This window comes from Heptranchias perlo, chromosome 32, assembly GCF_035084215.1.
Source record: "Heptranchias perlo isolate sHepPer1 chromosome 32, sHepPer1.hap1, whole genome shotgun sequence".
NCBI lineage: Eukaryota > Metazoa > Chordata > Chondrichthyes > Hexanchiformes > Hexanchidae > Heptranchias > Heptranchias perlo.
The window spans coordinates 13,185,322-13,212,069 of record NC_090356.1 but is presented as its reverse complement, the minus strand read 5'-3'; the positions used below and the strand labels follow the sequence as shown (position 1 = coordinate 13,212,069).

General features: G+C 44.5%; 1 protein-coding gene across 2 annotated transcripts; it reads right to left on the bottom strand.

The window, feature by feature from the left end:
- Window positions 1-343: 343 nt before the first annotated feature.
- LOC137300829 (tumor necrosis factor receptor superfamily member 5-like) lies at window positions 344-26,748 on the bottom strand. Of its 2 annotated transcripts, XM_067970082.1 has the most exons (10): window positions 26,677-26,748; window positions 26,412-26,476; window positions 22,539-22,641; window positions 20,146-20,271; window positions 15,093-15,248; window positions 12,291-12,384; window positions 10,868-11,046; window positions 9,955-9,992; window positions 6,830-6,971; window positions 344-601 (listed from the first exon to the last, which is right to left on the bottom strand). In XM_067970082.1, exons 1-10 carry the CDS (start codon window positions 26,735-26,737, stop codon window positions 513-515), a joined length of 1,053 nt encoding a protein of 350 aa, XP_067826183.1. In that variant the 5' UTR covers window positions 26,738-26,748; the 3' UTR covers window positions 344-512. The 2 variants fall into 2 exon arrangements, with proteins under 2 accessions (XP_067826183.1, XP_067826182.1); XM_067970081.1 differs by lacking the exon at window positions 344-601 and having other exon boundaries at window positions 6,513-6,971.

The following is a 26,748-nucleotide window of genomic DNA, read 5'->3' as shown; positions in this document are numbered from 1 at the left end:
GCATCAGTCAGTGGAGGACTGCCCCTTTAAATAGAGCTCCTCCAGCTGACAGACCTTACTGCGCATGCGCAGTCCGCCCGCCGCGCAGCTTAGCAGCGGGGAACCCGGAACAACAGGTAAGTGGATCCAATCAGCCTGCGATTGTGCACGGGGCAGACTGATTTCACCGGGCGCGTTACCCACACACCCAATCGACCCCCCGCCGCGAACCCGCCGCCATGGTAATATCGGGCCCTTTGTCTCCATGGCACAATCTCCCATTGAAATTGGCAAGAATGCACCGCAGAACCTGCTCCAGCCATACACTGGAGTAATGAAGCATAAACTTTCTTAAAGGGGGCAATCAAATCCACACTTTTTATCTGGTAGTTGGTAATATTCAAAGGCTGTCAAATAAGAGTAAATGTCCAAATAAATTCACTTTGCACGGCGTCTCCGATACTCTATATGTGTCAGACGTTCCTTCTTCCTGCCAATTCTTAATAGACCTCATGGCTGGCTGCTGTTGAATTCTAGCTGTAGTCTAAACCAGGTTGTTTGGTAATTATTTGCACTGCAACACCTCTTTGTGAGTCACCCATTTTAGCCTTTACAGCATTCCCTAAGGAAGAAAAATATAGAATTTCTGCAAATCACTGAATAATTATTCATAATTTTTACTGAAAATATATTCTAAATTACAGGAGGAGTTTGAAGATCAAAAGTCAATCAACTAATCTAGATCTGGCTAATACTCTCCATCAGGGTCAGAATCTTGAGCATGATTTTTACTTGGAGCCGAGAACTCAGCGGGTGGGTAGATTTACTCGTGGGAATACCGGAAGTGAAGTGAGTTCATCGGAATCTGAGATCGCAAGTCAACTTAAGGTAATTATTTGCTTCTGGGTTTCCCGTGCGACAGCCAGCCAGCCAGCCAGATTGACAGGGTGGCTGTCGGGAGGGAGGAAAAGGAGCCTGCAATCGGAGAGGAGAGAGGGAGGGAGAGATTGTGGGCCGTGGAGGACATGGGGGGGGGGGGGGTGCATGGAGAACACGGGGTGGGAAGGGGGGCTCTGGAGAAGATGATGGCAGGAAGGCGATTGGGTCGGAGGTTGGATATCAGATTAGATTCAGAGGTCGGGGTGGGGGGGTTCGGCCGGCCGCGGAGGTCCAATCGCGGGAGGTAAGCTTGTTGGGCCTGGAGGGCACACTCCTGTTCCTCCTGGCCCACAAGCAGTGCAATAAAAGCACTTACCTCATGAATTCAGCCTTTTTCGCCTCCTTTCACATGAGATTCAGAAGCCTTGGGGAAATCCGTGTAGGTGAGGTTAAATTAGTTTCAGCCATAGAATCAACAAAAAATTAAGTACCTCATTTATCTCAATAAGGTAAATTGCCCCTTTAACAATCCATTTGCTGGCATTAAGTGGGGACGGGACTGCCAGATTTCGGATGTGCGCGCATCCAAATGGGCCTGGGTTAAACCCGGAAGTGGGCACATTAGAGTCGGGTTGCGGTCGCGCTTCAAAAAGCTGCTTTTTAACCTCCCACCCACCCCAACCCACCCATACTTTGAGGTTAAAATTACCCTCAAGCTTTTTGTTTCAGTTCTGAGCTCAGACCTGAACTTAAGGAATGCAAGAATGGGAAGCTCCCTCCAAACAATGAGGCTGTTTTGTTGTATGCACTTGAAGGGCATATCTCAGTCATTCTTAGTGATTAACAACTACATGTGAAACACTCATTATCCTGGCAAGAACAGCTGGTTTACCCCAGTTCAGAGTCAATGGCATTGCAGACTAAACATTAACACACCTCCATTAGTTACCATACATCCTGGTACAGAAATCTCATCTGTTTGCATGAAAATTGGTCCAGTGCAATTTCCTGGCTCGTGTGTCTTACAATATAGAGAGATATCCTTGTAACTTCTATGTATTTCCTAGCATTGGGTTTGCTGTTAACAAGTTTTAGAATTAGCCAACAAGATTGTGAATTCTCAGTCTTGTGGACTGATTCTGAAACCTGTCACACACCAGATTGATCAATTTATAGCAAAGCAAAATAAATCTTTAATTGTATTGTCAACAATGCTTACCATCACCCTCCTAAAAGTGCAAGTTCCTCAACAGTATGAGCAGTATGATGAAGTAAAACTATTAGTTCATAAAAACAAATGGGCACCTTCCTAGGGGGAGGAAGGAGGGAAAGACACCAGAGGGAAAGTGCCCCTCGTGCACCCAGTAATGGTTCATAATGGGGTTGGAAGAAGTCTGTGCCAGTCAGGTACATGGCCCAGCAGAGGAAGGTGCAAAAAACTGAGAGAATAAAACTTAGAAAATAGAAGAAAATAAATTAATATATACGGTATCGAAGTGAAAAGAAATCTCAACAAAGAAAATTGTAACTATCTACATGAGAGAAAGGATTTCAACAGTGAAAGAGATTGAAAACATTGGCACCGACCTGTGTTAACCCAATTCATTTTTATATATTAAAGAAAAAACATATCAGCCTTGTAAATCCCTTTACCTCATCAGTACCTGTTATAGTACAATAAAGATGCCTAGGAGAGTAACATCAGTCAATAACGGGCCAGAAATTACTGAGATAATAATGACGCATTAACGGCGTTTGCCATTATGAATTCATAAAAGAATCCAGCATTTTGCAATGTAAAATAGATATGCCTTGAGCTCTGATTCTCCACAAATTGCTGGATGATTTGTGCTGCTCTGCCATAGCCTTGCCAAAGCCGATAAAAGTACCTTCTTGCCATGAGGCTCCCCAGTGAAGATAATTGCAATCATGAAATTGTTAATACAAATTATTTCCGCCTCAGCCATTTAGGGCTGGTAATTAATGTCGTAGAGGACCTGATCAATGGCGTGATTTTTGGTCTTCATATGACACTCAACCATGGAGGACCAGAAAGGGAACAGTGAAGTGGTGGATTCTCTCTCCAGCTAGTAGTGAATTGTTCCTAAGGGTTTTCTATGCCTTAAATCTGTCTCAGCAGCTTATTTGTGATATCCCTTGACATCCACACTCCTGACACAAAGTTATTCTGACACTCAGAAGAGGGTTAAAGAAATGAAATGGCGTACCCACTTGGTGTTCCACTGTTCCTAATCTTAATAGACAACTTGGAAGAGGAGCAGAAGGAGCAGGCCCAGTGGGTGATGCACCATGGCCGGAGACTGAACAGAACTAACTGATACGCCCCCACCCCCTTTCCCTCCAAACAGAGAGTCCACAGGGAAAGAATGTCCTTCAAGACAATGTCAGAGGCTTTGTTTCAGCAAGGAGGAAATCGGCCACCTCTGTGACATCCTAAAAGAGGACCGGCAGTCTTGGTCTACCTCCCACACGGCCTTGTCAGTGGCCATGAAGTTGTCGGCAGCCTTCAAATTTCCACGCATGCTGTTCTTTTCAGGCAGGCACTGGTGACATCTGGACCCACGTGTACCACCTGATGAAACTATCACGCTCATCAATAGGAAAGACTACCATTCATTGAATGTCATGATAATCTGCGATGCTTAGCAGAGCATCCTGCAGAACATTGGGGAAGTGCTCATAATGCTTTTGTTCTTCATCACTCCAACATCCACGACTTGTTCACCAGGGAGATACAAGGAGATGGATGAATTTTAGGGGACAAGGCTTATCCACTGAAGCCGTGGCTGATGACACCTTTCCGCATCCAAAAACACAGCAAAGGAAAGGTACAACTGTGTACACGACAAGTAGTGGAGAGGACAATAGAATTACATGCATGGAATTAACAGAACAGAAACAGGCCATTCGGCCCAATAGGGGTGCTCAATTCATGCTTCCAGGGCCTGGACAGGTTGGGGGGTGTTTTACAGTACTTGCCTAGCAAAGCGGCGAAGATCATGGTGGTCTGCTACATACTGCACAACATTGCCCTGCAGGAAGGGCTGACCCTTAACATGGCAAATGAGATGCCTGGATGTCCTTGGGGCCATGGATGATGCCCTTCCCCTTCCTCCCGAGGAAGGCACGTCTGCAGCTGGCAGGGCGGCTAGAGTGCAGCTGGTAGCTCAGGTATTTGGACAATGATAGCCGCCAGATGCACCCATGCCCCTCCCCCCAGGACTCCACCAGCAGAATTGAGGTGGACCAGGAAGTTCTGAACTTGTCCGTTGAATGATTCCCCATCGTGGGGTGGACAAAAGGAAGGCAAATGGTAAAGCATGTTCATTGGCCACATCACATAATATTTATCTTCACATTCAATGCACAACACGGCAAGATTTAAAGTGAAACAGTGGAACTTTTATTTGGTGCAACGGTTTAAAACAACAACATTCAACAAATTAATGCAGATGGGAACAAAAACTGTGCAGTCTCATCAGCCAGAATTGACAAATAAGTAGTGTATATCTTTAAAATAGTGCAAAAAACGTAAGTCACAGGACTTTAATAACAGTGCCAAGTGCAAATTGTACAGTGGGCGTGTATACATCACTGCCTGTGAACTGAGCAGCAGCAGTAACACTGGTTTGAGGTCGTCAATTTAAAGTAGTAGTTAATTTTTAAAGTAGAGCTATATTGCTTCTTTGGCAACAATTGTAAATGTTGATTTGTTCAAAAGTTATAAACATTTTGAAGTATCAAAAAGTTTAAAACGACTTCTCACAGAATTATTTAACAGCAGCAACAACAATAACATCAAGAGTAATAAATAATATACCAACAAGAACAAAGGTAAGAAGAACAATAATAGAAACAGGTGAAACTATTTACAAGTGTTGTACAATTGTACCCTTACAAATGTGCGTGAGGGTCAGCTGTGAGTGAGACTGAGCAGGAGGAGGTGGACTCTGTACGAGCGGGGCACCCTATTCCCTCTTATGTCTCGCCCCTCTATGTCCATGAACCCTTGTGCCAAGGACACAATCTCTCCACTCGACATGTCGGTTGGGATCAGGGAATTGGATTCCTGATGTTGCTTCGAGGGGAGGAAAAGTGATGTGAACGGTGAGGTAAAAAGTCCAATTAATGCTGTTCGCCGCGAGCTGCGTCTTTGCAGCAATTTCTGGCCCATTATGTTGTTAGAAGAAGAATTAAAGTACTACATATGTTTTTCTAACTGGTTCTTTCTCACTCAATTTCAAGCTTCCCAGATTATCTCAGCATCAACACTCACGTTTAAAAGATCTAAGGAATCTTACAACACCAGGTTATAGTCCAACAGTTTTATTTGAAAATCACAAGCTTTCGGAGATTATCTCCTTCGTCAGGTGAGTGAGTGAATGAGAGGTTCTCAAATCGCATATCTTATATTAGGCTGGGAATCAAAGGTGTCGTTGGTGTTCAGACAGGTTAGCCACGGAAAACAGTATGTCCCAGTATACTGAATACACAAGGGTCAAATTACACAGACAAGGAGAGAAAGAGACCCGAAAGGCAGAGAGAGAGAGAGAGAGAGAGAATGTCCAGCTGAAAGACGTCCTCGTAAGAACGGGATATGACGCTCGACTTTTCGATCGACAGTTCCGACGGGCCACAGCGAAGAATCGCATAGACCTCCTCAGAAGACAAACACGGGACGCAACCAACAGAGTACCCTTCATCGTCCAGTACTTCCCCAGAGCGGAGAAACTACGCCATGTTCTCCGCAGCCTTCAACATGTCATCGATGACGACGAACACCTCGCTAAGGCCATCTCCACGCCTCCACTACTCGCCTTCAAACAGCCACCCAACCTCAAACAGACCATCGTTCGCAGCAAATTACCCAGCTTTCAGGAGAACAGCATCCACGACACCACACAACCCTGCCACGGCAACCTCTTCAAGACATGCCAGATCATCGACACAGACACCACCCACCAGGTAATGGTTCATACTCCTGTGACTAGGCCAACGTTGTCTACCTCATACGTTGCAGGAAAGGATGCCCCGGAGCATGGTACATTGGCGAGACCATGCAGACACTGCGACAACGGATGAACGGACACTGCGTGACAATCGCCAGACAGGAGGGTTCCCTCCCAGTCAGGGAACACTTTAGCAGTCAAGGACATTCAGCCACCGATCTTCGGGTAAGCATTCTCCAAGGCGGCCTTCGAGACACACGACAACGCAAAATCGGCGAGCAGAAATTGATAGCCAAGTTCCGCACCCATGAGGACGGCCTCAACCGGGATCTTGGGTTCATGTCACGCTACACGTAACCCCACCAGCGGAAAAAAAAAGTTATCTGTTTTTAATAAAACTGGACATTCTTTCTCTCTCTCTCTCTCTCTCTCACTGCCTTTCGGGTCTCTTTCTCTCCTTGTCTGTGTAATTTGACCCTTGTGTATTCAGTATACTGGGACATACTGTTTTCCGTGGCTAACCTGTCTGAACACCAACGACACCTTTGATTCCCAGCCTAATATAAGATATGCGATTTGAGAACCTCTCATTCACTCACTCACCTGACGAAGGAGATAATCTCCAAAAGCTTGTGATTTTCAAATAAAACTGTTGGACTACAACCTGGTGTTGTAAGATTCCTTACATTTGTCCACCTCAGTCCATCACCGGCATTTCCACATCATGTTTAAAAGATCTGTCCAACCTCCTATACTGCCCCTTGCAACTTCAGCACCAGAAGGCTGATTGTATGGTTGGGCATCCCTAGTGCTCGCAGGGAGCACTGACCAGGAAATTGTGGCTGGGCAGTGCCTGATTTTTTGCCTATTTAAGTTAAACGACAGAAAATCAGGTACCACTGGCCCACAATTTCCCAGCCAGCATTCCCTGTGATCAGCTGCCTGTTGATTGGGACGTGAAACTGTGGGATGCCAATCCCTGTAAGATGTGCCATACTTACCATTAGAGCCTTGGACTGGTTTCACTATCATTTCCTTTTCCTCTATAGTGTATTTATGATATCCAGAAGGACCTGGTTGGAGGGGACTATTCTGATCCTGTACTTTATCCCTTTGGGAATCTTTGTCTTTGCCTTCTTGGGGCTAGAGAGAAATAACAGTTATTAAACTGCAAGCTGTAGAATGTCACATTTTGAAGGCATTAACTTGTTGCAATTTGCCAGCAAGCCCCTTGCACTGAGTGTACGCGATAAAGTAGAATTTTCTTCTGTGACGCCCTAAGTTGGGCTCTGTGTTAGTGCTGACACTGACACAAAGTACAGGCAGGAAACAACCCCAGAGTTCCAAGCAGCCTACTTTCAAAAGTATTTTACAGTTTGATGAAAGAAAATCAGCGTTTTATAATGTTGATAAAGTATTTAAAGTTACTGAGGTAAGAAGTCGTTGTTACAGTTGCCATGACACACAGACAGTTTTTGAGTCTGACGAGACAGTCACTTACTATGTTAGTGCTAGAAACGATAGTCCCATATTTACAGATAGGGATACAATGTACACAGTCTACAGACAATTGTAAACAATTTTACAACACCAAGTTATAGTCCAGCAATTTTATTTTAAATTCACAAGCTTTCGGAGGCTTCCCCCTTCGTCAGGTGAACGATGTGCATCGATGTTCACATCGTTCACCTGACGAAGGGGGAAGCCTCCGAAAGCTTGTGAATTTAAAATAAAATTGCTGGACTATAACTTGGTGTTGTAAAATTGTTTACAATTGTCAACCCCAGTCCATCACCGGCATCTCCACATCAAGTCTACAGACACACATAGGAGGGAATTTTAACCCCCCATCCCATCCAGCGGAAACTGGGTGGGGAGCTGTTGAAATGGAGCAGGAGACTTACTCGCTGGCCTGCCACCCCGATCCAGCCGATTTTAAATTGCAGGGACCAACGATATCTGCCCGAAGCTGGTGGGGGTCCTTGTTTAAATATGTAGATTGGGTGTGAATGACACCATCGGGGCCTTACTGCAATCTTAACCCCAGGTCAAACCAGTCAGGAAGTGGATTCAGGGCCAGAAGACAGGGAAGCTTTTGAAACATTTTTTAGGGTTTCCTTGTGGCCCAGGAGTGCTCCTCTAGCCCCCATGAGGAAATCTTGGGCCTCCCCTGCTACGGGCTGCCCTCCTCTGCTACGGGCTGCCCTCCTCCTTCACCGCTCATGATCCCCTCCGCATCCCCTCTGACTACATACCTTAGTGCCGGGACCGTTCAGTCTGGTCCACAGCGGCGGCCTCCTGCCAGCTGAAATCCTGTCACCCACCTGCCCACCAGGTAGTAATTCCTGCTGCATTTGGGCGGAAGTCCAACCATCGATATGGAAATGAGGCCTGGGAGTGAAAGTCTTTCTGGGCCTCAGACAGCGCCAGCATGTAAGCTTGCCACTCGCCCTGGCCACTCCATGCACCAATCCCGCTCACCAGTAAAATCACCCCCGCACAATACAGTACATCTGTTTTCAACAGGAACAGGAATCTCATGACAGGAAATCCCTCACCTTGCTTCTGATGTAAATCAAGTTCTGAAGTCACAAAATACAGATTTTTCACCAGTGGGATAGAATTCCTTAATCTTTGATGTTCTTCTCCACTTACCATGGGGATAAGTGTGAAGACACAAAATCCAACAAGGGATTTTTTTTAACCTACAAATAGACCTAGAATTGCATTTTATATAATTGTGCACATAGGTAGGTGGCTGGAGTCATATCTAGCACAAAGGAAGACGGTAGTGGTTGTTGGAGGCCAATCATCTCAGCCCCAGGACATTGCGGCAGGAGTTCCTCGGGGCAGTGTCCTAGGCCCAACCATCTTCTGCTGCTTCATCAATGACCTTCCCTCTATCATAAGGTCAGAAATGGGGATGTTCACTGATGATTGTACAGTGTTCAGTTCCATTTGCATCCCCTCAGATAATGAAGCAGTCCGTACCCGCATGCAGCAAGACCTGGACAACATCCAGGCTTGGGCAAATAAGTGGCAAGTAACATTCGCGCCAGACAAGTGCCAGGCAATGACCATCTCCAACAAGAGAGAGTCTAACCACCTCCCCTTGACATTCAATGGCATTACCATTGCCGAATCCCCCACCATCAACATCCTGGGGGTCACCATTGACCAGAAACTTAATTGGACCAGCCACAAAAATACTAAGAGCAGGTCAGAGGCTGGGTATTCTGCAGCGAGTGACTCACCTCCTGACTCCCCAAAGCCTTTCCACCATCTACAAGGCACAAGTCAGGAGTGTGATGGAATACTCTCCACTTGCCTGGATGAGTGCTGCTCCAACAACACTCAAGAAGCTCAACACCATCCAGGACAAAGCAGCCTGCTTGATTGGCACCCCATCCACCACCCTAAACATTCACTCCTTTCATCACGTGCACAGTGGCTGCAGCGTGTACCATCCACAGGATGCACTGCAGCAACTCGCCAAGGCTGCTTCGACATCACCTCCCAAACCCGCGACCTCTACCACCTAGAAGGACAAGGACAGCAGGCACATGAGAACAACACCACCTGCACGTTCCCCTCCAAGTCACACACCATCCCGACTTGGAAATATATCGCTGTTCCTTCATCGTCACTGGGTCAAAATCTTGGAACTGCCTACCTAACAGCACTGCGGGAGAACCTTCACCACACGGACTGCAGCGGTTCAAGAAGGCGGCTCACCACCACCTTCTCAAGTGCAATTAGGGATGGGCAATAAATGCTGGCCTTGCCGGAGACGCCCACATCCCATGAACGAATAAAAAAATATACATATCCTTTTCTGGGATCCATATAATACTCCCCCACCCCCCAAGATCTCTCATCAGCTTTTTGCTTTTTATGGAACCTAATGACCAGCAACAAAAACCTATTTCTTTTTGAACTGCACATGATTTCAATTTTTTTGACATATTTAATCTGTTGAAACAGAAAGCCAGGAATTGGATGCATTATTATCAGCCCTGACCCTAGGACCACCTGAACACATGTTCAGAGCTATTGACTGATAATTGTGAACTCTTAAGTTTGCAGAAAATGCTGTATTATATATATTTAACAAAACATAACATACTTTTTGATGTAAGTGAATCTGGGATCTCCAAGCATGACCTGCCAATGTAAAAGAGAAAGTAAATAAATGAGTTAAAGTAATCTGGACCGGTCAGATTACTGTAGCATGAGCCTACTCTGCCAAAGTTTAAACATATGCTTTTTTGAGTCAGTGAAGAAAAGATTGAAGATCGAAAGACTAAACTATTGAATGTTACATGTTACTTCTGTGTGCACTTTTAGTTGAAAGCAAATAGTTCCCCAATGGCTCAGCAAATTTATCCTGTGAATAGCTGAATCAAACAGACCTTGAAGGTCCCAAGTTAGGGAAAGGAAAAATCAGTCTCTGTCCTGATTGCTGACAGGTGACCTTTGCAGGAAGTGCAATTATATAGATATTGGGTGAGAATAATGGTTGTGATGCTCTCCCTACTCTAATTGAATACCTGCTAATACTCGTCTGATGCATGAATGAAGCCTTATATACAGCAGAGTGGGGGACAGTAACCTCACCAAAATGACAGGGGAAAGGTGAAAATTTATTTAAAAATAAGCCTAGGTGATCTTATTCCTGCCTTCAACCACAGGCTCCATGATTGCAAAAACCTAATTGTACGTGCAGGTAAACTAATTAATAAGAATGTTGCCATCGCCAGTGTAGGAAAGGGTACAGCTCAAAGATTAAGGTTGTAACTGCACTATCAGGGCAAATGCTTTGATCTCTCACATTTGTGGAGGCCTATATCATACTTGATCAAGAAGTGCGTAGTTCTACAAAGAGACATTTACCAACCTTATTTTGCACACGAGTCCTGAAATTACCCTTGCTTAGCCCCTCGAGCAACGTGGGGCTAAGCATGGGTAAATGCAGATTGGGATTCTGAACAGCTAAATCAAGCGTCTTTTTAAACAGATAAATCAAACAAATCACACACCTGACTGCTCGCTTCTTGCATGTGAATTTCTCCGGTATTGTCTCCGCCACAATATAGTTCCCGTAACTGCGATTACTACTATAACTACAACAGGTACAACTATAGTCTCTGGGTACGCGCACGTTGTATCATAAAATGTCGATCCTGGGACAGTCTGAAGCATACCTAAATCATCACAACTGAGGAAAAAGTGCAAAACAATTAATTAACAAAAACATTCAGCGATAATTCTGTAACTCTCATGCGAATCAAGTGATCCCATGTTAAAATCACATCATAATCACATTGGAATATGAGTTAGATCCCCTATTAAATACCTTAAGGATTAATGGAATTAATAGTTTGTTTCAGATTAAGGTTATTTCAATGACATCACTAAACATCAATGTATATATAATTTTTAGGAAGTTCCAGTTTCAAGAACTTTCCTGTTGTTTGTAAGCATCATTTGTCTGTGAAATATTTTGATAGATTTGAAATGACATTGCCATTAGGAAGGCAGAACTACCAAGGATTGCAGAGAGGATGTGAAAAGTGGGAATAACAAGAAGAAAGCAGGCAGAAGGACAGTGAAAGTAGTACAAAGGGCTCATTTCAATCTTGCCCCAAAGGCAGCTTGGTAAAGACATTACTTGGTGTAGCACTAAGCTACACACACTAGCTATACAAACTTGAAGGTTGCTAGTTTAATTCTTGGTCTATGCTGACTCAATAAGGGCAACAGTTGGACTGTTCTGAGTTAAGGAAGGGGAAACTCAGCCAGGGTTCCAGCTCCTGGCTGCTATTCAATGACCAGTGTTGCAAAGATCCTATCTGTGAACGATGAATGAGAACAGGACTTGACTCAGCTTTTGGGTACCTGCCCCAATTACTTAAATGATTCCATCTCCAAGATTTGGGACGGGATCACAACCAGAGTATAGAAGTGGGCAAAAGTTTGGTCTTGCTGCACTTCGGGGGATGCAACAACTCCATGGAGTTTACCGTAAACTATTATTTATTTAAAATTTTCATTCAATGGCTAGATTATATAGTAGACATTTTCATAGATATCAACTTATTAAACCCAAGTAATAGTCCACGTTGCATCCAAGGACAGCTTGTAGCTTCTTGCACTGACAGTCATTACAGGTTGTATATCCTGTCAATCTTAGCTTAAAGCTCAAGTAGATGAAATTATACCAGTCCTTGCCAGTTTATCCAATAAACTGAAATTCAGTGTCATTAGCAGAGGGAAAGGGGAGAAAATGAAACAACGAACTGAAATTCACATATTATGAAAAATTGATACAACTAGACTAGAAAGTGCAGCGATATAATTTTTACATCACAGTCACTTTTAAAAACATTTAAAAATGACAGTCAACTATATGGTAATCATTTGATTTTAAACTTTATTCTGGATTACTTTTGAAGTACTTACTCGGTCAATTCTTTGCACACCTGTGTAGGTGAATTCTTATTTGAATATGTTCCATCAACACACACCTCACACACAGTATCTGTCGTAGTTGTTCCTGAAAGCAGATGTAACAATGTCACAAGTTTCAGAAAATCATGTAATTTTAACCTTTCAACAAGTTTTCACCAGTGAGATGTGTGAATTAACTTCACCACTGTCAACATGGGGGAGATTTTAACTTGGAGCCACTTTCTGGAGGGAAACCTCTCCGGCGAGTTAATTTCCCAACAGGCCGCATTGAAATCGTTTAAATGCCATGGGTCCACTTCCCGCCCAGAAATCAGGCAGTCCTTGGCCGCCCGCTGGCTTCCAGGTAGGTGACAGGGAGGGAGTTTCGGGAGGGGTGCGTGAGAGGGGAGGAGTCTGAGGCTGGGAGGCCGCCACTTTCCTTGAGTACTGTGATTTGCAGTTGCATATTTTCCTTGTAAGCTGCAGGACACTTCCTGTGGTGCACTACTACTACATGCTGTCCTAATTGAAAGAGTAGAGTTTTGAGTAGTGGTTCAATCAACTAACGAGCAGATGGGTTGCAGGGGACCCAATATCTGTATCAGACAGTTTTATAAAGTGATTCCCACCAGAAGTGGCATGATTGCTGACCACTCTCCTAAGTGGCCTGAATGTCTTATAATGTGAGCCAATAATGCCCAAAAGCTAACTGTATGATAGTGTAACCCAATGGAAATGGCATACAAAATTTAAAATCCTGGCTACACTCCAATAACACCTATACTATTTGCAACCTGTCTTTTTTGAGGAAAAGGAGGAAATTGTGGAGTGTCCAAATAATTATTATTCGATGGCTAACCCTGCATGGAAATAGTACCTGTACTTTCTGCAGATTCTGGAGAAAACCTGTATTGATTTACCCTTTGTGTATCTTATAGGTACATAGGAACAGGACTAGGCCATTCAGCCCCTTGAGCCTGGTCCACCATTCAATTAGATTGTAGCTAATCTGTGCCTCAACTCAATTTTCCTGCCTTTGTTCCATTTCCTTAGATTTTTGTAAGGCAAGAGTATCAATCAATCTCAGTCTTAAAAATTTAAATTGACCCAGCATCCATAGCCTTTTGGGGGAGCGAGTTCCAGATTTCCACTACCCTTTATGTGAAAAAGTGCTTCCTGATTTCACTCCTCAATGGCTGAGCCCTAATTTTAAGATTACGAACTCTTGCTCTGGATTCCCCCACCAGAGGAAATAGTATCTCTATATCATTTTAAAGACCTCGATTAGATCACCCTTCAAACTTCTAAATTTATGCTTTTTGTTTTTTTCAAAACATGCACAGGTTTCCATTGTAAATCTTTCCCAAAATCCTCTGGTTCAAAATTCTAAGACTTAATTTTATAATAAAATGATGAAAACATATTAGGGCTGATTTTCCTCCCACCCTTGCTTCATCAGTCAGACGGCAGTCAAAGTAAGCTCCATCTGGCACAACCTGAACTCACCTGTATTTTTGGGTTCAGGTAATTTTCATGGCCTGACGTTCCCCCGGTTCAGGCCTGCCCCTTGACAGTAATCTATGCCCAGAATTATAGGTGGAAATCTAACTGCTGTCATTGGCAGTAATGTGGGGCCTTCTGGCAGCTGTCCAAAAACAGCTTCCAGCCCTAAACATCTTCTCAGGTACCTACGATAAAAAAAGTATTTATCTTTTTCTGAGCTCCTTCTTCCTGCTGCCTGTCCCTTCTTAGGTGCTCCAATCGGAGCAGGGCTGGACACAGGGCCTAATACCTACATCTTCTGGGCACCCTTCTTAAAGGGCACCCACTGAGTCCTTGGGGTCATTATGTCACTGCCACCTCATTGCATGGAATTGGAACGCTCACATTCCACGGCGATGTAAAGGGGGCGGAGAACCATGTCACAGGTCTCCATCCCTTTTTCCCCTACCTATACCCAGGAACTGAGCATTAACCAAGTGAAATACAGAGGCAATTTTATCATATTAAAGCACAGATTCACAACATTCTCAGGCTAAAAAATCCCACAGATGAATAACTAATCTTGTTATTTTGAAAGAAAGAGCTTGCATTATTGTAGTGGCTTTCATGTCCTCGGTATAACCCAAAGTGCTTCACAGCCAAAGAATTACTTTTGAAGTGCTGTCACTGTTGTTTTGTAGGCAAATGTGGTAGCCATTTTGCACACAACAAGATTCACAAACAATGATGAATGACCAGTTAATCTGTTTTTTAGTAGTGTTGTTTGAGGAGTGAATGTTGGCCAGGACACGCCCAGCAGACTCCCCTGCTCTTCTTCAAATAATGCCATGGGATTTTATTTTACATCCACCTGAATAGGAGGCACGGCCTCATTTTAATGTCTCATTCAAAAGACACCTACAACATGGAGCACTCCCTCAGTACTGCATTCAAGTGTCAGTCTAGGTTACGTGCTCAAGTTTTGGAGTGGGGCTTGAACCCACAACCTTCTGACTCCGAGGCAAGAGTGCTACCACTGAGCCAAGCTGACAACGTGGTTGAGAATGGTAGCCCAGTGAAGCAGCAAATTGGTGTTCCCAAAGTGCTGAACATCTGAGAATTTAGAACTCACCTCTAGGAAATAACCCACAACCTACGATTCTGCAGCACAATATGGTAAGGCACCAATGTCTGTCCAACGGTGACAGCCAACTCACGTTTCATTTTCAATAACCATGATGATGTACCAACTCCAGAGTTTTAATAAAGGGATGTTTTCTCAACTACATTATTGGCTTATTTATCTTTCAAACATGTAGTCCAACATCATACCTGCTTTTTTAACCCCTTCACCTGTAGGACACGGTGTGTGATTCCTGCACTTCAAGCAGCTTTTTGGATTTTGTATAATGCAGAAAAACCCTGCTTTGCAGTCACACAATGAATCTTGTTCAGGAAGGCAGTGTTTTAATGTATGAAGTCCTTTCACTAGGTAAGAAAAACATCAGTTTTAATTGAAAGTCTGAACTACTTCCTGTATCACTGTATAGTTTTGGAATCTGTGAACTTTAGTTTAAGAACTTTGGGTTGGAGGCAGCTAGTAAAACAGCAGGGGCCCGATTTTACCAGGGGTGCGGGTTGGCAGCGGGTGGTCAGTCGGGCTCGAGGAAAACGCGCCGTGCGAATTGAGTGCGTTGCGCGCGCGATCGCGGGATGATTGATGTAATTAGCCGGCAGTTACGGGTTCCGCGCTTCTCAGCTGCGTGCCGGCGGCCTGCGCATGCGCATTGACGTCTGAGCAATGGTGGAGCTCTATTTAAAGGGGCAGTCCACCAAAGCCCCTCCAGCCACAAACTATACTCCATGAAGGATGGAGGAGCGCAGGGGTAAGGCTGCTCCCCGTTTCACGGACCACGCCCTCCAGGTGCTGCTGGACGGGGTCCGCATGAGGGAGACGCTGTTCCCCACGGATGGAAGGAGCTGCCCTGCCAGCGCCACCAAGAGGGCATGGGAGGAGGTGGCCGCTGAGGTCACAAGCAGGGGAAACACCACCCGCACTTGGATGCAGTGCCGCAAGAGATTCAATGACCTCACCAGGTCCGGGAAAGTGAGTACACTAACGCATTCTGCGTCACTCCGTCTTCCACTGACAGCACTGCGCTCCCGCACCAATCCTCACAGCCACCCAACTATCATCCTCACAGTGCCTGCACGTACCCACCATCCCTGTCCCCACTCGACCACTACTACACACCCCAATGCCCATACAATGGGATGGCCATGTGGCACACGCATCCTCCCATCCATCTGGCACACGCTCAACCCACTCACACCAATGCTTGAAGCGTCTCACATTGTAATCATCACTCAATAACATTTTTGTGTTTTGCCCTTACAGGAGAAGAGGGCCAGGAACGCACGCGATAGGGCACGCACCGGAGGGGGCCCGCCACACGAGGTGGCTCTAACAGACGCCGAGGTCGAGGCACTGGAGATCAGCCGCACGCTGCATTGCCTGTCGGTGGCGGATGGCGAGTCTGGTTCTGGCGAAACGGCCGGTAAGGGAAAGCTGGCACTCATGACTCATGAGCGCGAATGATCTTAGCATCACATGGCATATGCCGCACCGCCACATTTGGTCACATGCCTGATATTGCCCTCTGTTCTCTTGCAGGACCGTCTGCGATCGACGTTTCGGTTGAGGGCGATTCCTCAGAGCACATGCCCGTCTCTGAGGGTGCATCGTCACACATGAGCCTTGCATCCACCAGCGCAGATACACACACCTCGGTGGGTCCCCCCCCTCAGTTAGTTGGGATTGCACATGGTGAGTCACCGCGCACACGTGAGCATGAGCAGACCCTGGTGGCAGGGTCAGCCGCGGAGGGTCCACGTCGGTGGGAGCACTCTTCTCCAGGCTCTGCTCAGCCGGACCCAGATGCTGAACCCAGGGGGCCACCAGTCAAAAGGAGAGTCGTCGAGGGGCACCAGCACATTGCTGAGGTACTGGGAGAGGTGCCACGTGCACTCTCCACAATCGCACGGAGGATGGAGGAGTCCAACTCCTGCATGAGGGGAATGGTGGCACAAGTGCAGGAGGGTATCGCCGAGATAGTGTCGCAGGGACGTGAAGGCATCTCTGAGATAGTGTCGCGGGTAGGTGTGGGAATGTCTGCGGTGGAGGACAGGCTAGCCTCCCTCGAGCGTCACGCTCAGCTCACCAATGAGTCCATCCAGGCCCTCACAACGGCTGTTCGCATTCAGGGTGAGCAACATTCTGCCACCATCAACAGGTTGACAGATACATTGGAGGTGGCCTTGCAAGGTCTCACCCACGTCATCCAAACTGCCGTCCAGCAGGGTGGAAGGGGTGATGAGAGGGAAGATGGTGAACGGGGAAATGGAAGTGTGGACGCTATTCAAGGCGCCCCCACGTCTCACCCGTTGCCCTCCCTCTCAACCAGTGCCCGCAATAGTCCATCCTCTCCAGGTGGCTGAGTCTGCCCCTGCACAGGTGCAGGAGGAGCAGTCTGTGGAGGTGCCCTCACGGGCACCGAAACCCAGGGGGCATCGGCCCAAAGCATCTACCAGGTCAGGGCACGAACAGGAGCAACCTGCCACCACCTCTGCTGGAGCCACAGGGGTAGCACCACGTAGGGGTACCCGGAAACGAAAGCCTAAAGTTCCGTGAGCACACAGGGATTGCACCAGGGTGTTTGTCTATTTGTTTTTTTTTAAATTTCCACTCTTTGAATGTCAACACAAAATAAACTCACTTTTTCTCACCAATGCAGCCACCTCTTGTCCATAATTCTGCGGCTTGTGCAATATGTCCCTTCCGTGCGCCTCATCATGACGACGACCACCCCGTCCCACCCATTGGGCATAATACAGTGGGTGCAGGTGTACAGGCACCACTCTTCTGTGGAGGGAGCCTGTATGGACCCTCGTCTGTGCACGTTATGACATGTGAACGCCTCACACAGTGTGATGTTAGGAGAACCGTTGGCATATGAGTGCCTCCCTGGCCTGACGAGCACGCAGGTGAGCCGGTGTTCGGCCCATGGGTCGTTCCTCCTCCTCTCCCTCTTCCTCCTCCTCATTGTCGTCCTCAATGTGGGTGGCGGGTGTGCATGGGGCCTCCTCCAGCGGCACCCCTCTCTGTTGTGCCATGTTATGCAGGGCACAGCAGACAACTATAATTCGTCCCACTCGGAGTGGCGTGTATTGGAGCGCTCCCCCGGAACGATCAAGGCACCTGAAGCGCATCTTGAGCAGCCCTATAGCCAGCTCAATTGTAGACCTGGTAGCAATGTGGCTGTCATTATACCGACGCTGCGGCTCGGTGATGGGGTTCCTCAGAGGTGTCATAAGCCACGTGTGTAGGGGATATCCCTTGTCGCCAAGGAGCCAGCCGTTGCCGGCGTTGGGTGCATGGAAGAGGGGCGGGACGGTGGACTCCCTGAGGACGAGGGCATCGTGGCAGCTGCCAGGGTATCTGGCGCACACGTGTAGGAATCTCTGGCGGTGGTCACAAATGAGCTGGGCGTTCATGGAGTGATACCCTTTCCTGTTGATGAACAGCCCTGGCTCATGTGGAGGTGCCCGTATTGCTATGTGGGTGCAATCTATTACACCCTGCACCCGTGGGAAGCCAGCCACAGCATGGAATCCAACCGCCCTCTCCGTCTGGCTGCGCTCATCCATGGCGAAGTTGATGTAGGTCGAGGCCCTGTGGAACAACCCATCGGTGACCTGCCTTATGCACTTGTGTGCAGACGACTGACAGACCCCGGTGATGTCCCCCGTGGCACCCTGGAAGGATCCGGAGGCGAAGAAGTTGAGGGCAGTGGTGACTTTGACGGCGACGGGTAAGAAGATGCTGCTTGGTCCATCCGGGAGCAGCTCGTCATTAAGGAGGCTGCAGATGTCGGCGACTAACTCTGAGCCTACATATGCACTGCTGCTCAGAGAGGTCCATGAAGCTGAGCCTCGGTCTGTAGACCCTGTGCGGAGGGTAGTGCCTCCTGCGACGCATCTCTCTCTGCGGATGCCCTCCATCCTGCTGTGCAGGTGGATGTGCCACAGCACCGTGTTGTGGGGATGCACGTCTCTGAGGCGGACGGCGTGGACTGCGAGGCTGCTGAGGCTGGTCATGCTGTTCGTCCTCCGAGGATGTCAACGCAGCACCCATCTGGCAGGTGTAGGTCTGCGGGGTTGTGCACGCTAGAAAAGTGTGTCCTCGCACAGGGGTTGCACTTCCACGCCGGTGAATCTTCTTGCTTGGAGGAGGGTGGTGGAGGGCAGGCGTTGCCCTATGTTATGGAGTGTCCTCCTGCGTTGGTGAAGGCTCTCCCCCCCCCCCCACCTGTGGAATGCACCTTGGCAGCTGCCACAGGCTGCTGGCTGCAACATGTCCGTTGGGAGTGTGAGTGTTTCCCCCAGTATGGGAAACAGTCTCATTTCACCGTAAAATCCCACACTTGTTAAATAAACAGCTCAATCAGGTCATTTAATGACCTGAAATACCTAGATAAATACACTCAAGTGGAACCCCGCTGGCTTTAATTGCCTGCGGAATTCCCACCAGCGGGGGCTACGCATGCACTCCCGCACGTCAGCGCGGAACCCGGAAGTGGGCGGGATTGAGGCGCGATCCAGTCCCGCTCCTCGAAATCGGGATTTTAGAGGCCCCCCTGCCAAGAACGCACCCGGGACCGGGTGCTAAAATCGGGCCCCAGGAGTCAGTCCTTTTAGGTTAGGATTTAGAAGATGCTAATGACTGTTATCCAATCATCCCCAAACTTAAAAGATTTTGATGGCAACAAGTTGCCTTACATCTCAATCTTTTAAGAGCCAATGTGGTATACAATGTGTAACACTTGTTTTTGTGATATTCATGTGAAGTTAATGTATGTGAAATAAAGCTCCACGCTTTTACTGCAGCTCTTTCCCAGACAATAAAATAAAGAATGAAAGAAAACGGTGATCATATGCATTTTTAGAATTAAAAATAAACTTTGAAGCAACAACTCAGAAATCAATTAATAAAAACACCATTTCAGATAAAATTGAAAAACAACTGGTAAAATTGGTGATGGAGATATCAATGAGTAGCAGGGCAACAAACCAAAACTCCGGGTGGGAATGCTGAGCACTCCACAAAGTGTGCAGCACTTGAGATGCATGGAAATCATAATAATGTTTGGTGGTGATTAAGTGCATAGTTTCACAGTCACAAAAAATTGAAGTGCAACCAGTACTCATTAATACCTTGAATAGATCTGTTTTGCTCACTTCAGTACATTTCCTAAGGCTTGATAACTGCTACTAGGAAAATACTGAGGTCTACTGAAAGACATTGAAAATATTACTGTGTTTTTACCTAAACCACAATCTTTGCAGTGCTGACATGTACTTAATTTATTCAGGTGATCAGAGAATGTCCCAGTGCTGCACGGTATACATGTTGATGCGGCATCTGATGTACAGTGTTTTAACACTCGAGTGCCTGCAATAAAAATAAGCATCTCTGCATCATTAGCAACAGATACATTTAAAATTACAAGGTTTGATCTGATCTTAGCTTCCCTCCCATCTTCCAAAGCATTTCACTATGGGATTGAAAGTTAAATGGATAGGTATAGACGATCAGTAGATACCATTAATGAGGTTAGTAGATACCAATCTGACATAGAGAGCCACACAGTGAACTGCTGGGGTTTCTACAGAAACATGCCACAGTACTCACAACATTCTGAGAATCCAGGATAGAGACACACCATAACCCACCGTATTTCTAGTGGCAACTACCCTCAACTCGTGAGACATAAGATGAATTCCAATGTAATTGTATGAGAGGGTGAAACAGTGCTGAAAACCATGTTGGGCATAGAATCACTCAAGAGATCCACACCCCCTGAGCTTCTCCCCTTATTCTTCTCTGCAAAAAAAATGGTACTCTGCAGTTCTGTATTGAATATTGGAAACTCAACACTAAAATCTACTCTTGTGAATCAAAAAACCCCCAACTGTCCTAAGCAAGGCTGGGTTGTTTTCTACACTAAACTTGGCAAGTTCATATAAATAAATAAAGATACAATCAGGAGAGGATTGCATTTACCTTTGGTCGCTGTAAAATGCAGAGCACTTTCCAGAAGCTCACTGAGTGCTGACTAGGGAGCTAGAAATTTGGGACTCTGCTGCTAGTGTCACTCTACGGGTTAAATTCACTTTACAAGTTAGTAGTCCTTGAATTAACAGTTACTCCTATAAGCTGCACGTGTTCAACCCTCAGCCTGGAGTCTCATTGTCTCCCATAGTGGCAGTCTTTATATCAATAACATAATATATATCAAACCAAAAATCCTTTCTGGGCCAAATAGGTAAAAAATCTATTATGTCCTGGATCACTTCAGCAAATGCAGCATGACAATACCTACCAAGGATGGCAACCACATGGGCCACAAAGGGTCAAGAATGACAATTCAACAACATTGGAAGTTTCCCTCATAGTACGTCTAGTCTATTCAGTGTGTAGTTGAGCATAGCAGATTAAGAAGGTTCCAGGTTCACTCTAAAGCTTGTGCTGAGTTAGTTGATCTCAGCTGGAGTGGTGGTAGGCATTGACTCTTGCGGGGGACAATTTTACAGTGCTGGCTGCCCATTTGTAACTCACCCAAGTGGTCAGTCTTTACACGTGAGCCTGGATTAAGTGTGTCAGCAGGATATTCTACTAGGGGGATGAGGCTGCGCCTGAGCTTGTTCTCACCTAAAGTCCACACAGGTGCACTTTTCAGTGGGAATCACTGTATATCCATCAGGAATGACAACCTTAGCTGATTTTTGCCTTACTCAGCCCAGGGTCACTGAAGTGAGTTTTAGGAGCTCCTACCATCGTGCCAGTTGAGATCACACAATACAGGGTGTTTATCAACTTCTTCAAGATACTCAATTAATTGATATAGTTATATTGGATCATTAAACTAGAGCTCAGTAAATTCTGAATATTATAAAAATAAGTTTAATTTATTAAGCACCTTGAAGGGAGTAAAATGAGTCATTAATACGACAAGGTATTTGTAAAATATGAAGGGAAATTGTCAAATAAAGCTCTCAATATGCACAAGATTGATAAGGATTTGCAGAGTTAAACATTGTCAACCTGTAGATGTGTAATTTGGAGCAGGTCAAATAACTTAATGAAGAAGTTCATTTTTTTAAACCTACAAAGTCTTAAAATTTCAGTGCCCACTTAAAAGCCTGTAGCTAGTTTCCTTCTCTCCGAACCAACACTGCAGTTCTGTAGAAACATAAGGATTAGTCCGTAAATAATTTGCAAGATGTTTCATCTCAGACGCCATCTGCTTTTTATTCATGGGTATGAGTTTTTGACTGTTGTTTCCTATAGCTTTGCTGCTTAAACTACTCGACTCTTACTACATTTTCATGCTGTTGCCCAGTGTAACATTATATTCTTATACTGCTGGGGATTTGTCTGTTAGAATTTTGAGAGCCTGTAAATTTGGAAACATCTTTAATCTATTAATGAGGAAGCAATAGTGAAAAAATATATTTCCAAACCATCAGGCCCACCAAATTCAAACAGGTAAATCCAGCAATAGGAATATAAGCACAAATTAAACAGAGCATTCCAGTTTTGCAGCTTCAAGACAGAATCCCATAACGTGCACTCAGCCATCCATTATTTTTGTTTGCAGTTCCTGAAAGCCACAAAATGCTATAGGGGTGACGATCAAAAGACTTACTGACACTCACCTGCGGGGCACAATAGGCAGCAGCTACCATTATGAAGATATTGTCCTTGATCACAGCAGGTCACCACTTGTAGATAGGAGATCAGCAAGAGAAAGCAACAAATCTAATTTGAAATAAGAACCAAACTGTAGTGACCTTTTTTCTGATTGTTTTTGTCAATTCTTTCCTCTCCTCTTCTGAAGGCTCTAATACCTCAACCAAGTGGCCATTGTTCATGTGTGAAGTTTGACAGTGATTATTAGCAAGCTATTTGACAGTGAAGGGCATCGCAGCTGATCCCATTCTGTCCTCACCCAATGTCCATACACACATGATGTGCACTTTCTACAGGGGTAACTGGAAAACGATGAGGAACAGAAAGACTGAAGGATTTTCGCCTCCCTAACCCAAGAGTGCTAAGATCAATTGTAGCACCTCTACTGCCCCCCCCCCCCAACTGAGATCAGTGAAATCAGTAAAGGCAAGTGATCAAACCTGCGATCTTCCCGATTGTAATGAACTTTAAAAAAAAATCAATTTTATCCCCTAGGTTTTAGCTATCTTTTCATATATAATATGACAGGTGTTTATAGAGAGTTCGCAGCTCTTTCTGCGGATTTTTAGAACAAATTTTAACTGCCATCTCCTGTTAGTCAATAAAGATTGTGTTCAAATATTATATTACAGTACTAATCTGTATTTGAACTTAATACTTACAAGAAAGCAGTCATCAGGAAAAGTATACTGAATGTTTGCATCTCAAACGGCAAAAAAGTTTTTTTTAAATGAGAGGGTTGAAATGGTCATGATTGCAACAGTTGTGTTAATATGGCATGAAAATGTAGTTTTGATACAGTTGTTGCAAGTTCATGAACACTTTGTCAAGTGAAGTGATACCTGGAAGAGAATTTTATTCTGTTGGGTTGCAGCTAAACTGAAACGATATACAGAAAAGAGTTTAAATGTTAAAAATAGGGAATTTTCTGTCTTTATTTCATACAGTTTTTAAAATGACTAGAAGCTGTCCTGTCTCACCAAGATTGAAAATTGAGGACTGCTAATGGTGTGTCTCTGAATTTTTTGTGTTGTTATGATGCATATTGAGCTACATAAATACAGTCCATTGTTTGTATCCATCGGGTCCTCCATATTGCTTTTCCACGTGAATTCCTCATGGTAATGGCTGTCTCAAAATATAATTTCATCTTTTATTGCTTTGGATGAGATGTTAAACTGTGATCCAGAGTGCATGGTCAGGGCGACGTAAAAGGTCCACATCACTATTCAAAAAACAGCAGCGAGTTCTCCTAGTGTCTTAACCAATATTCCTCCCTCAGCCAACACCTCCAAAAAAAAGATTAATTGGTCAGTTATCTCTTTCGATGTTTTTGGAGACATTGGTTAGTGCAAATTGGCCTAAACAACTTCAAAAATTATTTTAGACTGCAAAGAGCTTTAGGATGTCCTGAGGTCACGATAAGGAGCCTTTATTCTAGGAAGGTGTGCACACCCGGAAATGATACTAATTTCCTGGATAATTAGTGGTTTCCTATGAGTTTTTTTTTTAAGGACAATCTTCAAAGGGTCTGCTTTTTCAGTAATGGAAAAGATACTTTTAAGACCCAAAATCTTCCTTGGTGTCTTCAGTTCCCTGTTTTTTTCTGCATCCACACATGGGGGCTAAGAAGGATTCCATGAGAAAACATTTCTCATGTAACTCTCATCAGAGACATACTCAGAAGCTATCTAAATGAACTGTGAGGATTTTGGACTTTCTCTTTTCTTGTGTTGAAACAGTTTATATATTGCTTAAGTCAGGTTATTCTACTTTTAAGGTCTTCCTGCTTCTATGTATTATTTTATTTGTAAATAAATCTGACCAAGCAGTTTTAACCTGTACTCATTGTTTCAGTGACAAATTATTTTCTGCCTTTGCAAATGATGGAAGAACATGGTAGGCATCCCATGTATTTTCCAGTGTTTTGGGATTAATCTCTAAACCTTGGCACACAATGAAAGTTTTGGTTTATATGGAACTCAAGATGCTTGTGGAAATGATCATGTAGCTAAAAACATGACAGCAATTGCTGAGAAAAAGTTTTAACAGTAACAACATGTTTAGAAACAGTTTTGATCCATAGTTCTGATATAAAGAGCTGCTTGCTTCACATGTGAAGCTTTCTATTTGTTGGCCTACGTTCTGGAAACTTTCAAAAATAAATCAACTTTCCAAACCCAACTTGAAACAAAGTGTTGCAAGTTCTCAATCCATTCAGGATGTTCACTTCCATGAATCTACATATATAATATAAAAAAATAACAGTTTTGACTTTATTGTGGGGAATAAAAATACATGGGGTTTCTGCGGTTTACTGAAAAAGGATTTGGCTGGTACAACCGAGCCTTTTGTTTTGGAAAACCACTAATTTTATTTCCCTTTTTAAACCACTAATAGACCTTCTGTAATGTTGCTCACACGAGTCAGAGGATATACTGTTTTATAATGAGCAGCCACAAATTCCTGACGTCAATTGTCCCTCTCATTCCCAACACAACCAGAGATGGCCCACTTCCCCACAACAGAGTTTCTCTCTCTCCAGCCCAAACAACAAGGTTCTCTCTCTCCACCCTTATATCAGGGTATCTCTCCCTCTCTTCTTACGGGGTCTCTCTCTTTTACTCCCCCCAACAGGATATCTCTGTCTCTCTGTCAGAATCCACTCCAACAGGTTGTCTGTTTATCTCTTTGCCCCCCCTTACCCAGGTCCCAAAAGGTATTCCTCTTCCTCTGCTCCCCAAAAAGGGAATTTCTCCAACTCTGCATTCCCCTGCAAAACTTTTCCTTTCCCATACCCTAGTAAAATACTCTCTTTCTCTTTCTGCCTCCTCCAATCCCACAGGATTTGTCTTTTTCTTCTTTCCTTATTGCCAGGCTGCAATACTGCTCAAATCAATAGAAGGCAGCAGTTTGTTCATCAGAGATGGACTCCTACACATGCGCATATTTGCCCATTGTTAATTATATAAAGAAAGATGCTCATTCCTACGCACGTTAAGTGCCTGGATGCAGAGTGGCTCTTGGGAATTCTCATCTAAGATGTCGGAGACTGATTCCAGAATGTTCCGGAGCCCAGCAAGCTGCTATTTGTGGGAGAATCACATTTATGATTTTTGTAATTTTTTTTTAAGTGTTGGTTATGTGGCAAATTTTATTTTTAGAGATATACAGTGAGGAATGGCTGTGGTGGCTGCATTTGCAGAGAAATTGCATTTTTTTTGCTAGAATGGGACCAAATAGAATTTTCTTTGTGGAATGTGATTGGGAGGAAATTGAAATTTGTGCAATATGGTCAATATTGACCGTAGAAAACAACCAAATAGAAAGGAAAATAATAGAGACTTAATGAATAAGGATACCAGCTTGTCAGTTCTAAGGGGTTGGATATATTTTTGCAAAGGCTCAAATGTTAGTGGTGCCCTACATTCTGAACATCTCTGATGCAACACTCAGTTAAGGAAGCCCAGACAGCCAGATACTGTTGAGTTGAATGGACTGATACATTGCTGAGATCAATTAACTCAACAATAGATGAAAGATTGAACCTGGGATATTTCTGTCCTGTATGTCTCAAGTACTTGCTGGATAAACTTGCTGAGCCATTGGAAACCCCCTATTCACCCATCAACGTGGTTAAGAAAAGTTTTAAAAATTCCATTGATATTTGAACTCAATGTTAACAAAAAAGTGAATATTGTAAAGATAATAAGTGAAAATTTGAATTCTTAAGTGAAAGAGAAAATAAAATACTTAAAAGAACACTTCTATTAATTATAAATTAAATAAAAATATATACAATTTGCTGGCTTGAGTTCGACATATTCTCCAGCACTCACCAATAAAAAGGAACACTTCATCTTATTTGCTTCAAAAGAAATCACCAGAATGATTTCTTTAGATTCTGAAACAAAAAAGAAGCATTTCAAATAACCTTAACTGTTCTGTGTATTGTAAAAAGTCATAAAATTACACAAAAACGTTGGTTAGAAGTTACTTTATATCGATGATGTTTTTGTAGAATCAGTAGAACTTACTTGGTGTTTCTCATTGCAGTCGATACTGTAGAAACATCACAGTAGTTTTTATTTAAACATTACTCACCCTTAAATCTTTCTATTCTTTTGCGTTCTTGCTTTGATTTGTGAATTATGTTGTAATTCATCTCAATGAAAT